The sequence below is a fragment of the Canis aureus genome, chromosome 19, assembly GCF_053574225.1.
Source record: "Canis aureus isolate CA01 chromosome 19, VMU_Caureus_v.1.0, whole genome shotgun sequence".
Lineage (NCBI taxonomy): Eukaryota > Metazoa > Chordata > Mammalia > Carnivora > Canidae > Canis > Canis aureus.
Genome location: NC_135629.1, coordinates 10264511 through 10279294, shown reverse-complemented (window position 1 = coordinate 10279294; position 14784 = coordinate 10264511). Strand labels below are relative to the sequence as shown.

Genomic DNA, 14784 nt, shown 5'->3' with positions numbered 1-14784 from the left:
TGACTCTTCTTCCTCACGTTCTGACTCAGTATCTATGAAGTTTGAGTTTTCCCTCACAAAGCTACCCTCTGTACTACCAAGAGCACCAGAGATAACAGCATTTCTCAAAAATACTTGACTAGTATCTCCAGGAGTCTCACTGAAGGCAGTGACATCCACTTTGCAAACTCCTTTCCTAATTTTGTCTATTTCCTCAATCACATCACATGTGACTAGAAGCAGCTTCTGTACAAAGACATCAAGAAGGATCTGACAAATTGATGTGGAACACCCTAACAATAGTCTTTTGCAACATGTGAATCAGTCATGTTGTTATTGTTTTAAATTTCTTCCATCTATTCCAAGGGATTTAACCATTTCTCCTGCATTCAGTTGGTGATGTAACAGAATACCCTTTGCACATCGTTCATTAATACAATTATAATGAGTCTCCAGGCTTGTGGTATCTTTCTTTCCCGTGTCCTATAAATCATTTGATTGTTTTGCAAGAATATGGAATTGCAGCCATTCATCCAATGATGAATATTAACTTATACTCTACTGTACTTTTTTTCACACACAATAACTTTTTTTTCTCTCATTACTTATATTTTAATGACAAACCAATGTAATGCTAACAATGCATGTAACTCAAGTGAAATGATAGTCTGGAGAGCCATGACACAAACTACATCAGAACTAAAACTTGGCAGGTACCAGCTGTAAGATGCTATCGATTAGAATACACATCACAATTTCAGACATTAAAATGTAAAACAGAAAATGTTATGTCTTACAATTAACAAATCATTCACTTAATAAAGGTTTAGTGGTCTACCACAGGAGACTAGTAGTAAACCACTGACAGGAGATTTTTTTGAAAATGAGTGATGGACTTCATTCTTAAGGACTTTGATAGGTAATTATAGGAATGACAAAAATACTCAAATAACTATAATACAAGATAGGATTTGATTTAAATCCAGTGCTATGGAATTCAGGTACACTGTTACAGGAATTCATAGTTAAGTTGAAACTGCTTCCTGCTTAGTGGGAAGAATCAGAGAGAAAGAGATTAGAGGAAGGGCTGAAAGGGGCCATCCAAGAGCAAACCCAAGGGATGACTGGCAAAATAATGTCTTAGAGGAAGTAGATGAATTTATCTTAAGAAATAAAATGTCTTCTTTATAGCAGCATTATTTATAATAGCCAAGATATGGAAGCAGCTCAATTGTCCAACAATTGATGAATGGATAAAGGTGTGTGTGTGATGGAGTATTATTCAGCCATGAAAAAGAATGAAATCTTGCCATTTGTAACAACATGGATGGAGGCAGAGTATAATGTTAAGTGAAATAAGTCAGTTAGAAAAAGACAAATACCATATGGTTTCACTCATATATGGAACTGAAGAAACAAAACAAATGAACAAAGGAAAAAATAAGAGACGAACTAAGAAATAGCTCTTAACCATAGAGAATAAATTGATGGTTACCAGAGGGAAGAGTGGAACAGGCAAAGGGGATAAGCAGCACACTTAGTACGATGAGCACTAAACAATGTATAGAATTGTCAAATCACTATACCGTATACCTGAAACTAAAATGTCTTTCTCTTATGATAAACAGGAAAGAAGAGGTTAGAAATTATAAAAAAAACAAAACAAAACAAAAAAACTAAACTCAAAATGGAAAGGAAGAGCTGGAGGCAGGGCAGATTAGCTGACATGCCATCTATCGAAGATGAGGAAACATGCAGGTAACTGGTGTGGAACAGGTACTATGGGAAATGCAATAGAGAGTAACTTAGAAGACTATGCCTCACTAGTAAGCACCCAGCCGAGGCTGGATTCAATGAATTTTGAATGGAACTACTTTAGCCCAGGCTCACAGCTTTCTCTAGCAAAGTTCAGAACAGAAATAGGGAGGGATAAAAAGATAACTTGTGGGATTTACTCTATGACACAGGTGAAGATTTAGAATGAAGGAGATACAACGTCCAGCCAGAGTCCCAATTTTTGTAGCATTACTGAAGGAGACATAATTGATTTCATCTTTACAAAAGTAGAATAATCATATATTTATCAAAGATTCTCAAATCTACTACCTCATTTCATCTTCCCAACAGATCTGAAATAAGATATTTTTATATGTTTTTTCATAGAAATGGAAAGACTTCAAAAGATTGATTCCCAAATCACCCAGTAGATCCTAGTGCAAAGCCATTCAACTCTATGCCCTACTACTTTTCCTGTTACATCAGAGCGGCTTCCGCTGCATACTTATTCCTCCACAGTCTACTGTTGAATGAGTTACCCAATGGTCTGTCTTGGTACCAAATGAAATATCACTAGTCAAGGCTCACTTCACTCTTACTCTGTTAGCCTTCGTTTCTAGGTATTATATAAGGAACATACTCTTTTAATCTTAAAAATCTTACATGGAAAAATGATAAAAAATGTAAATTAAAAAATTAAGATAGGGATCCCTGGGTGGCGCAGCAGTTTAGCGCCTGCCTTTGGCCCAGGGCGCGATCCTGGAGACCCGGGATCGAATCCCACGTCAGGCTCCCGGTGTATGGAGCCTGCTTCTCTCTGCCTGTGTCTCTGCCTCTCTCTCTCTCTCTCTGTGTGTGTGACTATCATAAATAAATTAAAAAAATTTTTTAATTAAAATAAAATAAAAAATTTAAGGATTAGAATCTTAATATTTACAATGTATATAGCAGTTACTCAAACTTGAAATATGAGTAGTAGACACTGCCAACTTTCTCAAGGTAAGCCGAGCAAATCCTCATATACTGTCTCTAAAGCTCTGCTTCCAAAGTATACAAGCAAACTCAAGGATTCTTTTTCGTTATAGGAATGCAATCAGAAACAATCCACATGTCCATCAGCTAATAAATGAATAATAAAACGTATATCCATACAATAAAACAATATTCTTCAATGTAAAGCCATACAACACTGAAATAGGCTACAACATGAACCTTGAAAATATTATGCTAACTAACAGAAGCCAGTCACAAAGACCACACACTCTATGATCTGATTGCTGTGGATTGTCCAGAAGAGGCAAATCTACAGAGACAGAAGGTACATGAGTAGCTGCCAGGGGCTGGCAGAATCAGAAGGAAGTAGGAAGCAACTGTTAATGAGAATGAGAGTTCTTTTTGGGGTGATGAAAACGTTCTAAAATTGTGGCGATGGGGCAGCCCTGGTGGCGCAGCGGTTTAGCACCGCCTGCAGCCAGGTGTGATCCTGAAGACCTGGGATCGAGTCCCACGTTGGGCTTCCTGTATGGAGCCTACTTCTCCCTCTGCCTGTGTCTCTGTCCCTCTCTCCCTCTGTCTCTATGAATAAATAAAATCTTTAAAAATAAATAAATAAATAAACAAACAAACAAATAAATAAATAAATAAAATAAAATTGCGGTGATGGCTGTACATATTTGTGAACATACTAAAAACCATTAAATTGTACACATGCACAAGTGGGTTGTATGGAATGTAAATTATGTCTCAACACAGCTGCTAAAAATTGTTATTAGTGGGTAGTTGCTCTGGATATGGGCTTATGTGTGTGTATATAGACATATACATATGCCGAACTAATTAAAATGTGAAATAAATATAAGACCTTACATTAAAAAAAATTTTTTTTCTTAAAGATTTTATTTATTTTTTCATGAGAGAGACAAAGAGAGGCAGAGACACAGACAGAGGGAGAAGCAGGCTCCATGCAGGGAACCTGATGTGGGACTCGATCCCAGGACTCCAGGATCATGTCCTGGGCCGAAGGCAGGCACGAAACCACTGAGCCACCCAGGGAGCCCCCCCATCAAAAAAATTTTTTTAGCGGTTTAATAAACCTCTCACATTTCGGTGATGCCAATAAATCTATCTGAGGCCAAGAACTCAACAAACTGACCCTACTTCCATCCTCTCAGCGCCAAATATATAAATATACAGCTGGCTGCCATGTATTTCCTCCTACACTTTCTTCCATTCCCCTATTTCAAATTCAAACTCACCCTGGCATTCCCAGACATTCAGGCATTCTGCGACTACGGTTAAAAATGAACTCTTACTCCTCTGGACTCTGATTTTCCTCCATTTTTACTTTGTATTCCTACATGACTTGTGTTTAAAAACAAGTACTGCCTACTGAACTTGCAGGAACAGCCTGATGTAGAGAAACTGTGCAGCAGTATCACACCCTCAGACAAAATGGACAACACGCAGATCACCATGTGTTCTTCCTTTACCCAGCTTGAGATATGCCAATGACCTTGAAAACAGTAGGGGTGAGATAAGAGGTTTTCCATTCCAAATGCCTGACCATTAATAATTTGAAACCGTTCCCCAAGAATCCTAGTAAAGCAGAGGGTTTTGAGTACACTTCTCTTAAAAAAAATTTCTAATTTGATGTTTCAGATAGACATAGTCTATCGTTCTAGAGCACTGCTAATTTTTAAGTGAAGGACTATCAAAGACTAAAAGTTTATTTATTTATTTATTTTTTATTTATTTATGATAGTTACAGAGAGAGAGAGAGGCAGAGACACAGGCAGAGGGAGAAGCAGGCTCCATGCACCGGATGTGGGATTCGATCCCGGGTCTCCAGGATCGCGCCCTGGGCCAGAGGCAGGCGCCAAACCGCTGCGCCACCCAGGGATCCCAAGACTAAAAGTTTCTAAGACATATTCACATTCTGATGATAGCATTTAAAATTGATACAATGCATTGAGAAGGCAGCAACACCTCCCATGGTCAAAATGGTGTTAAAAATAATTTATTAGAAACAAAAGGCTCTAAGTAGACAGAGCTTTACCACAGCTTTAGGTGTGTAAGCAGAACATTGGGGAAAATGTAGGTATCTAACAGAAACTGGAAAGTCCAGTCAGTTATGGAGAAGAGCCACAAGAGAACACCACATCCCCAGAAAACACCTATAAAGATAAGGTAGAAACATGGGTACAAATGGTCTATTATATAAAGTGAAATGCCAGAACATAAAGTTTTATTTCAAAACTTTTTACTTTTTGTTTTTATTCAAAACTATGATTTAACTGTATGTCATCTCTAAAAAAATACATCATCTTTTAAAAATATCTTTTAAAAAATCATTTGGAGAAACAATTCATCTTCAAATCTTTCATTTTTAAAGCCTCCCTATCCATTCTTACTTGTTCAACTAAATTTTTCCTTTTTGTTTTACTCTCCTATGCACTGTCTTTCTGGTCATTTCTATTTTCTAACACAGTTGTCTTATTTTCTTCATTCATTATCCTAACAAAAATATCACTGCCTATCATGCTCTCTCTTTCAACTCCAGGAAAACTATCTACAGCCACTTCAATTCTCTCCTGCTTGCTATCACTGTGCAAGTTACAAAGCAGAAGAGGAGACTGAAGTGGTACAACACTTTACTGCCCCAGGTCTTCAAGTTACTTTCTATCTTAGCATACGCAGGAAATAGACATTTAAAATAATCAGGTAATACAGATTTCTTACCTATTGAATGAGTCTGATTCTGATGAAGAAAGAGCTTCTTCTTGAATATCAGTACAACTGGAAGAATCATCTGGTCTATCAGGCTCCATTCTCCCTGGGGATTCCAGCTTTGATTGAGAGAAGTGGTTTGTTATGGGGGAAGTATCTGAGAATTTCATTTTTTTATCTTCCCGTTCTAAAAAAAGAAAAATGAAAGAAAAATATTTACAAGTTCTACAAAATCTACAACTTCTATATGCTTATTATTTCTACGACATTTAATATTGCTATTTATACGTCGTAAAATGGAAGTTTTTGTAACATTGATTCCAAAACTCTAGTGTCAGGGCATAAGAATCAACACTACCATGTGCCATCTAATGATAATGCCCACCTATGTATTTCTAGATTAATGAATTTAAAAACAAAATTTCCTTTTAAAACCAGGAGTAGTGAACTATGGAATTCTAATGAGGCTTCTATTTACAATATTACTAAAGAATTCCCACATATTTCACAGATAAGAGAAAACTGATAAACATATGAAGCACAACAAAAAAGGATGAAAGATTCGAATGAGAGAACTAAAGGCTTGGGGCACCTGGGTGGCTCAGCTGGTTGAGTGTCTGACTCTTGGTTTTGGTTCAGGTCATGATCTCAGAATCATGGAATGGAACCCACACCCTCCTTCACATTCAGCAGGGAGTCTGCTTGAAGATTCTCTCTTTCCCTCTGTATCTCCCCTCACTCTCATGCTTATGCCGGCGCGCACGCTCTCTCAGATGGATGGATGGATGGATGGATGGATGGATGGATAGATAGATGATAGGAGAGAACTAGGATATTTGTCACTGACTATGTGGTAGTGAATCCATCTGGCCATTTCTTTTAGTTTGTTCCAAAGAATCTAATATTTACTATGGAAAAGGAAAACTCATCAGACATAACCAGTATTTCCGTTTGATCTAATACATGTCATATTTCTATGTATCCCTTGTCATATTCTGAATTTCTAAGGTCTCTTGTTGCAGATAAAAATAAAGGATGCTAGAGGCATGCAGACAGTGTTTGCTAGAATGCAACATACAGGTATGACCAAGTATCTTCAAATACGAGTGCAAAAAATAATATCCACGAAGCATCCCTCAGTGACCAGGACTTTCCCTCACGACCTGTTTCAGGACTGTGCTAAGATTTCAGTTGCTCTGTCTTTAAGATTCAGGAATTGAGTAAATACTTAGCATGCAAGCCACATGTGCTAATAGTATAGAGCACCCTTTTGTAAGTTTCCTCACAGAGAAGCAGAGCTTTCACACATCACTCATCCAGTGTACTTATATAAGCAAGTAACCTTCAACAAAAGACACTAAAAAGAATTCTTAAGGTTTGTCATAAAGAGAAAATTTATAGAAAAAGTAAAAGACAGATTCTTCAAATGTTTTTAGTTTTTGTTTTTATTTATTCATGAGAGATACACAGAGAGAAAGGCAAAGACATAGGCAGAGGGAGAAGTAGGCTCCTGGTGGAGACCCCGTTGCAGGACTTAATTCTAGGACCCAGGGATCACAACCTGAGCCAAAGGCAGACGCTCAACCACTGAGCCACCCAGGGGTCCCAGATTCTTCAAAAAGAAACCTTTCCAAGTCCATACAGTGAGATTTTTCCAGATATGAGAAGTCTTCGTTATACTAAAGAACAGCATATGTGACAAAAGTGTAACTTCTATAAATAAACTCTTGATGTTGTCGGGCTTTCAATAAGCCCAAACATTACCAAAACAAAACTGTACCCTCTAACATTTATCTGGAAAAAGGAAAGAAGAAGCTAGCCACAACAACCATCCAGGAGCTCAAGATTTCCTCTCCTAAACAGATACCAAGGATCACATTAAGAACAATCAATCACCCAGTAAACTCAGTGAGCCCAGACAATTCAACACTCAGCTGGCTGGGAGAATGGAATCAAGCTTACGAAACAGGGAGCAGGAATTTTTTTTTTTTTTTTTTTAATTTATTTATGATAGTCACAGAGAGAGAGAGAGAGAGAGAGGCAGAGACACAGGCAGAGGGAGAAGCAGGCTCCATGCACCGGGAGCCTGACGTGGGATTCGATCCCAGGTCTCCAGGATCGCGCCCTGGGCCAAAGGCAGGCGCTAAACCGCTGCGCCACCCAGGGATCCCAGGGAGCAGGAATTTAACTTACAACTATTTTTTAGGGATGCCTGGGTAGCTCAGCAGTTGAGCATCTGCCTTTGGCTCAGGGCATGATCCTGGTCCCGGGATCAAGTCCTGCACTGGGCTCCCTGTGAGGAACCTGCTTCTCCCTCTTTATATCTGCCTCTGTGTGTCTCTCATAAATAAATAAATTTTAAAACTAAAAAAAAAAAAAAAAAAAAAAAAAAATCTATCTTTTATTTTTGCACCTGACATATATTCTTTTCTTAATTCTTTCTCTCTTAAATAAGCCTTTCCAGGATAAATTCCCTCTTGGGGACAAGTATCAGTCAACAATTTGAGGGCACTGAAAGTCAGCTATCTTTCATATCCGTCCATAGACGTCAGAAGTGGACGTCAAACAGAGCCCCCAACTCTGAGGCTCTAACATCAAGCCTCCCCAAAGACATGTGACAAAACAGGAGAAGGACTTATTTGAGATAATGTGTATCTTGTTCACTTATATTGGCACTTCAATGAGCAAGTTTATTCCAAAGAACGAAAACTATACTGGTTGTATGATGCTATACAGAGCTCAACTTCCTAGTCAGCCTGTGCCAGTCTGTCTGTCCTCCTCTCTCCCACAGTCTCTCCACCCCTCAGACATGCGCACTCATGCACAACCATCTCTGAATCCCACAGAGAGCAATATTCATGGGCATATATGCATACAATGCACAATCCTGAGTATAAGCAATCATTTTCAAGAGACATTCAACCAATAAGCAAAAATGTTCTCCCAATCTGAAATATTAAACCAGATTTTTTTCAGAAACTAAACTATTTTCTTGGAAAAACATTTAACAATTTAACGAACATGCTCAAGTTGTTTAAAAAGAGCATGAAAAGCATCAGCGACCTACTAAATGATACCAGGAGAATTTAGAAGAAAAAATTAAGAATGTACCAGCACATAAAAGAATGACTTTAGGAACAAATCTAACCAAGGAGGTGAAAAACTTAAATGCTGAAAACTACAAAACATTGTTGAAAGAAATTAAAGAAGCTATAAAGACATCCTGTATTCATAAAGTGGAGACATTAAGATAGCAAAAGTAACCAAAGTAATCTATAGTTTCTTTTTTTTTTTTTTTTTTAAGGATTTATTTATTTATTCATGAGAGAGAGAAAGAGAGAGAGAGAGAGAGGTAGCGGGAGAAGCAGGCTCCATGTAGGGAGCCCGACATGGGACTCGATCCGGGGTCTCCAGGATCAGGCCCTGGGCTGAAGGCGGTGCTAAACCACTGAGCCACCCGGGCTGCCTCAATCTATAGTTTCAATTCAATCCCAACAGTAACTTTTTGCAGAAATAGAAAAATTCATCCTAAAATTCACATGGAATCTCAAGGGACCCAAATGGTCAAAACAATCTTGAGGGATCCCTGGGTGGCTCAGTGGTTTAGCACCTGCCTTTGGCCTAGGGTGTGGCGTGATCCTGGAGTCCCGGGATTGAGTCCCACGTCAGGCTCCCTGCATGGAGCCTGCTTCTCCCTCTGCCTGTGTCTCTGCCCCTCTCTCTCTCTCATGAATAAATAAATAAATAAAATCTTAAAAATAAGTCTTGAAAAGAATAAAGTTGGAAGATTCATACCTCTTGACTTTGAAATTTATAACAAAGCTACAGTAATTGTAACTGTATAGTGCTGACATGGGAACAGACAGACATACAGTACAGACCACAGAGTACAACAGAGAGTACTGAAATAAACCCTCACATATAGACTCAATTAATTTTTAACAAGGATATTAACAGCATTCAACGTGGATAGTCTTTTTAACAACTGGAGCTTTATCTACATGTAGAAGTATGAAGTCAAACCCTTATAGTACACACAAAAATTAACTCAAAAAGGATTACAAGGGGTGCCTGGGTGGCTCATTTGGCTAAAGGTCTGCCTTTGGTTCAGGTTGTGATACAAGGGTCCTGGAATCAAGCCCCGCATCACTCAGCAGGGAGTCTGCTTCTCCTTCTCCTGCCCCCACCCTTGTGCATTCTTTCTCTCAAATAAATAAATAAAATCTTAAAAAAAAAAAAAAAAAAAAGGATCACAGACCTAAACCTTAAGAGTTAAAACAATAAAACTCAAAGGAGAAAACAGGAAAATCTTCATGAATGATTTGGCAACAATTTCATGGATATAATACCAAAAGCACAGGCAACAAAAGAAAAAAAAATGGATATAACAGACTTCATTAAAATTAAGCACCTTTGAAAAAAAAAGAAAAAAAAAATTAAGCACCTTTGTGCATCAAAAGAAACTATGATGAAAGCAAAGAGATAACCAAGAAAACATTTACAAATATTTGCAAATCATATAATGAAAAAGGATTAATATCCAGAATATATAAAGAATTCCTAAAAACACAACAAAAAACAAACAACCCAATTGAAAAACGAGCAAAGAGCATGAACAGACATTTCTCCAAAGAAAAACACATAGCCAATAAACATATGAAAAGATGTTCAACATTAGTAGTCATTATGAAAATACAAATCAAAACCATGAGATATCACTTCACATCTACCTTGACGGCTATGGTCAAAACAAAACAAAACAGGTATTGGCAAGGATAGAGAGAAACTGGAATCATTAAGCACTGTTTGGCAGGAATGTTAAATGGTGCAGTGGCTTTGGGAAGAAAGAGTTTTGTGGATTCTTAAAGGTAAACAGATATATACTTCTGGTAATTCTATAAGAGAATGGAAAGTAAAGAACACCAATCTTCATAGCAGCACTATTCACAATAGCCAAAAGGTGAAAATAACCCATTATAGAAGAAGAGATAAGCAAAATGTGGCAAATACACACAATAGAATATTATTTGGCTGTAAAAAGCACTGAAATTTTGATATATGACACAACAGGACCTTGAAAATATCAATGCTTAATGAAATAAGTTGACAAAGAACAAATATTAATATGATTCCACTTATACGAAGTACCTAGTATAAGTAAATTCACACAGAAAGTAGAACAGAGATTACCAGAGTTTGGCTAGGAAAGGGGAAAAGAGTTATTATTTTTAATGGGTACAGAGTTTATGCTGCATGATGAAAAAGTTTTGGGTGTGGATGGTGTTAACTGTTATAAAACATTCTCAATGTATACAATGCCACTGAATTGTATATTTATGAATGGTTAAAATGATAAATATTATATTATGTACAGTTAATCACAATAAAAAATACAGAATTTTCTTGTACACTTTCCTCCATTATGATTCTGGCCCAAAGCCCTGGCAATAGAAATATAATATTAATCTCAAAAAAAATTTTTAAGATTTTATTTATTTGAAAGACAGCATTAGTAGTGTGAGGGGCAGAGGGAGGAGACGACTCCCGGCAGAGCAGGGAACCTGACATGGGGCTTGATTCCAGGACTCCAGGATCATGACCTGAGCAGAAGGCAGACACTTAACTGACTGAGCTACCCAGGTGCCCCTTAATCTCAAACTTTAAAATGGATCCAAATTAAGGAATGTGCTATGTGTGGGCACACCAAGTACATAAGCTTCAGATATTTTAGCAGAACATTCCATCTAAAATAAATACCAGTGACCTATTAAAACGTTTAGTACAAATTCTTCATGTCTATTTATTTAAAAAGTATTCTTCATTTCCTCATTATTTTTTTCTTTACTTCCTTTCTGAATGTCTACAGTTTCATTCACCAGGATAATTTCTGACTGCTCATTGTAAACTATAACAAAAATTATTCTAAGATAAAATTACCTGTAGGATATCTCAAGATATGTAATAATAAATCCTACACCTAGAAAACATCCTCAAGCGAAATAGCTAAGAAACTTCTGATTTATCATTAAATGAAAGACTTCAGAAATTTGTCTTCAGGGTATTGTCCCAATCATTTTCCCCACAGTAACAAACTTAGTATACATTCAACAACTGCTATATGTCTAAAACTACTTTTTCCCACTTCAGATACCTAATAAAAGTGTAAACTCCTGTGGTTTTTATTTTCTTTTTATATTAAAAATAAATAGTGAAATTCAGGGGCACCTGGGTGGCTCAGTTAGTTAAGGGTCCAACTCCTGATTTCAGCTCAGGTCATGATCTCAGGTCGTGAGATCGAGCCTCAGATCCAGCTCCACCCTCAGCACCAAGTCTGTTTAAGATTCTCTTGCCCTCAGCCCCTCCTCCCCCCACTCGTGGGCATGTGTATGCTTTCTTTCTCTCTCTAAAATAACTAAGATCTTAAAATAAATAGTGAAATTCAACATATCTTTGTTTTTAATTAAAGTCTCTTACCCACAAATACAGGTAACAGCTTTTCTGTAGATCCATCTTCTTCTTTTGTTACTTTTTTTTTTGACATTTCAACAGTTTTCTTGTATCCTTTTTTGGCCTGATCCACCAGAAGCCGAAATTCATTCTGATGTTTTTTACCTAAAATTCAAAAGATCTTCTCCGTAAAATATAGAAGTACATCAGGAAGTGTACAAGCTTGCTCAAGAATAACATCCCTGGGAATCACTTGCATTACATTTACAAGCTAGCAAGCACAAAAGTAAAAACGGTTGGGGGTTGTGGAAGTCTCTCCCCTCTTACCTTCTTTCCTCAGATAAAAACAGGGAAACAGGATATTCTTAGTTTGCTACTGTAGGTTTTTTTTCCAAAACCCCATATTCTGAAAGGCTTTTGATAGATGGAGAAAGATACCACTTTCTTAAATATATACAAAAGACACCAGTTCTAACTCCCAAGAAACAAAAGAATATTAACATGAAGACAAACTGAGTATGAAAGCAGAAGCCTTGAGGAAAGGTGATCATAAAAACAAAGGCTATTCATTTCAATTCCCTTTTTCCTTCCCATTTCTTGCCTGTTTCCCATCAGGATCCCTTTAATAGCCACCACCTACTCCCAATCCACTTATCTCAGGATATTGTAATCATACCAATCTTAATAACACCGGCTACTTTAATAATCTGAAAATAACATAAGCCTGATCTCTAGGTCCCCATTATTAACTTACTCAATAATGAATAGCCAGGCATTGATCCTGCCTGAACTGTAGTTCAAATAGCTGAGGATGCACGTGACTTACCTAACACCCTCAAACACTTAAGTCATGACTCAAAATGATGTCATAAATCCCATAAAAGAGCATTTTAGAAAGAATCATGCAGCAAATAAAGTTCTGAAGCTGTCTTCATATAGTAATCAACATTTCCCCTGTGGTACAACACTAAAAATAATTGAGTGTAGGAAAAAATTTGTGCTTTTATTGAAAACTATGCATTTTCTATAGCTACTCTTTCAGGATTCCAGGCATTCACTCACTGCCTTTGAGCTATGTTACAGCTCTGTAAATTGTAAATAACTGATGGCAAAGGAAAATAATTCTTGTCTACAGACGTGAAAAATCCTGTGGGGTAAAGGTTCAATTGACTTCCCTCCCCACTGTGGAAGCAGCCAGTTTTGCCTCCACTTACACACTGATTTCAATATTCCTGATCTATAAATGTGACTGTTCTTTGGACTTTAGGGAGAGACTGCTCTTATATCACAATATATTTATGTATATGGTATATAGTATATTTAAAACTCCTGGTGAAACTGACATGCTGGGTTGTGAAGTGTGTGTTAAATTTTAAATAAGCAGTTAAAATTTCAGCAAAAGAAATATGAGCTGGCCATAAAGATTACTGGGAAAAGTTAGCTTTTCAGAAGTAAGTGAGATCCTATCTAAGGAAATAAGCTAGGTGAGTTCTTTCAGGTCCTATTTAACTCTCTGTGCATTTGAGGATTATTTTGTACCTCCTTCAGCTCCACAGAGTCAATGGGCTACCCTGACCATCACCACCACCACACGGTTTCTGTCAGGCAAGGGTAACACAGCACGATCAGATCTACGTAATTTAGTGAGATCTGGTCTAGGTCTTCTCCCAGTAAGGCCGTTGCGTGTGTATGAATTATGGGTATAAGAATTACTTAAGAAACTTGCTCAAGGGATCCCTGGGTGGCGCAGCGGTTTGGCGCCTGCCTTTGGCCCAGGGTGCGATCCTGGAGACCCGGGATCGAATCCCACGTCGGGCTCCCGGTGCATGGAGCCTGCTTCTCCCTCTGCCTGTGTCTCTGCCTCTCTCTCTCTCTCTCCTCTGTGACTATCATGAATAAATAAATAAAATCTTTAAAAAAAAAAAAAAAGAAAAGAAACTTGCTCAAGTAATTTCATTAACAGTTAAGGAGGCTTAATGACTTTTTCCTCTGAAGTAATAAAATCTCAGGTTTAAAAAGAGATTTTCTTTGTTTAATCTGATTACCTCTACAACTAGGCTGGAAACCAAAAAGTAAATGGCAGCCACTGCTCTGGCTTTGGCCCAAGAAGTCCAACAACCTCTGCTCAAAAGATGAACAATGCCGAGATTCTGACTAATGAAATTGTTCCCACTTACCTCTTCACCTCATTTTAGGAGCTGTGCCATTTGGCAAGGAGTACTTTATAGTTTAAAATCTCAGTTCTGCTAATTAGATGTCCTGAATTTACCTCTTAAAAAAATTAAGTGGTTGAGATAATTGGGGAAGCTGATGAATAGGCCCCACATTCTCCCAAATCATGTTCTTCAAGATTGTTAACACTTGAATCATATCACCCTTCTGCCTCTCCAAGTCAAGCCCTTCACTCCCTCACCACCCTTAACTACTTTTTTAGACCAGTTTTTACAGCCAGAGCATCTCTGGATCTGCCTGCGAATCCGAGGTACACAAGACCAAAGCCAGGCTCTTCCAAGAGTGGGACAGACTCACCCTTCACAGTGATGACACCGAGATACTCATCGACTTTAAGTCACAGACCAAGTTTGGAGTATCTCTCACGGTGAAATCTCATGCATTTTTTTTACCCACCATGTAGGTAAAAAAAGCAGCTAAAGCTGGATGGAGAAGAGAGTAACATTCACTTAGGGCTTATTCATTTCGCCCTGAATGGACTAGTCTCACTGACATAGTCTAAAATGGGCACTCAACACTGCTGTACAACGTTTCCACATTTCTCTAGCAAAATCTGCTTTACTATTCTCCAAAATGACCACTTCACACTTTTCTAGACCTGCAATACTCCCTTCTCAGCTGGGC

At 37.8% G+C, this 14784-nt stretch overlaps 1 protein-coding gene across 7 annotated transcripts in view; it reads right to left on the bottom strand.

The window, feature by feature from the left end:
- The window catches only part of RAD18 (RAD18 E3 ubiquitin protein ligase), a 107264-nt gene that overhangs the window by 30164 nt on the left and 62316 nt on the right, over positions 1–14784 (bottom strand). For all 7 annotated transcript variants that reach the window (XM_077857971.1, XM_077857969.1, XM_077857970.1 and 4 more), the window contains 2 exons: positions 11956–12093; positions 5494–5668 (listed from right to left, as the gene is read on the bottom strand). In XM_077857971.1, the coding sequence (XP_077714097.1) occupies positions 5494–5668; positions 11956–12093 (313 nt within the window). The remainder of the gene's footprint in view (positions 1–5493; positions 5669–11955; positions 12094–14784) is intronic.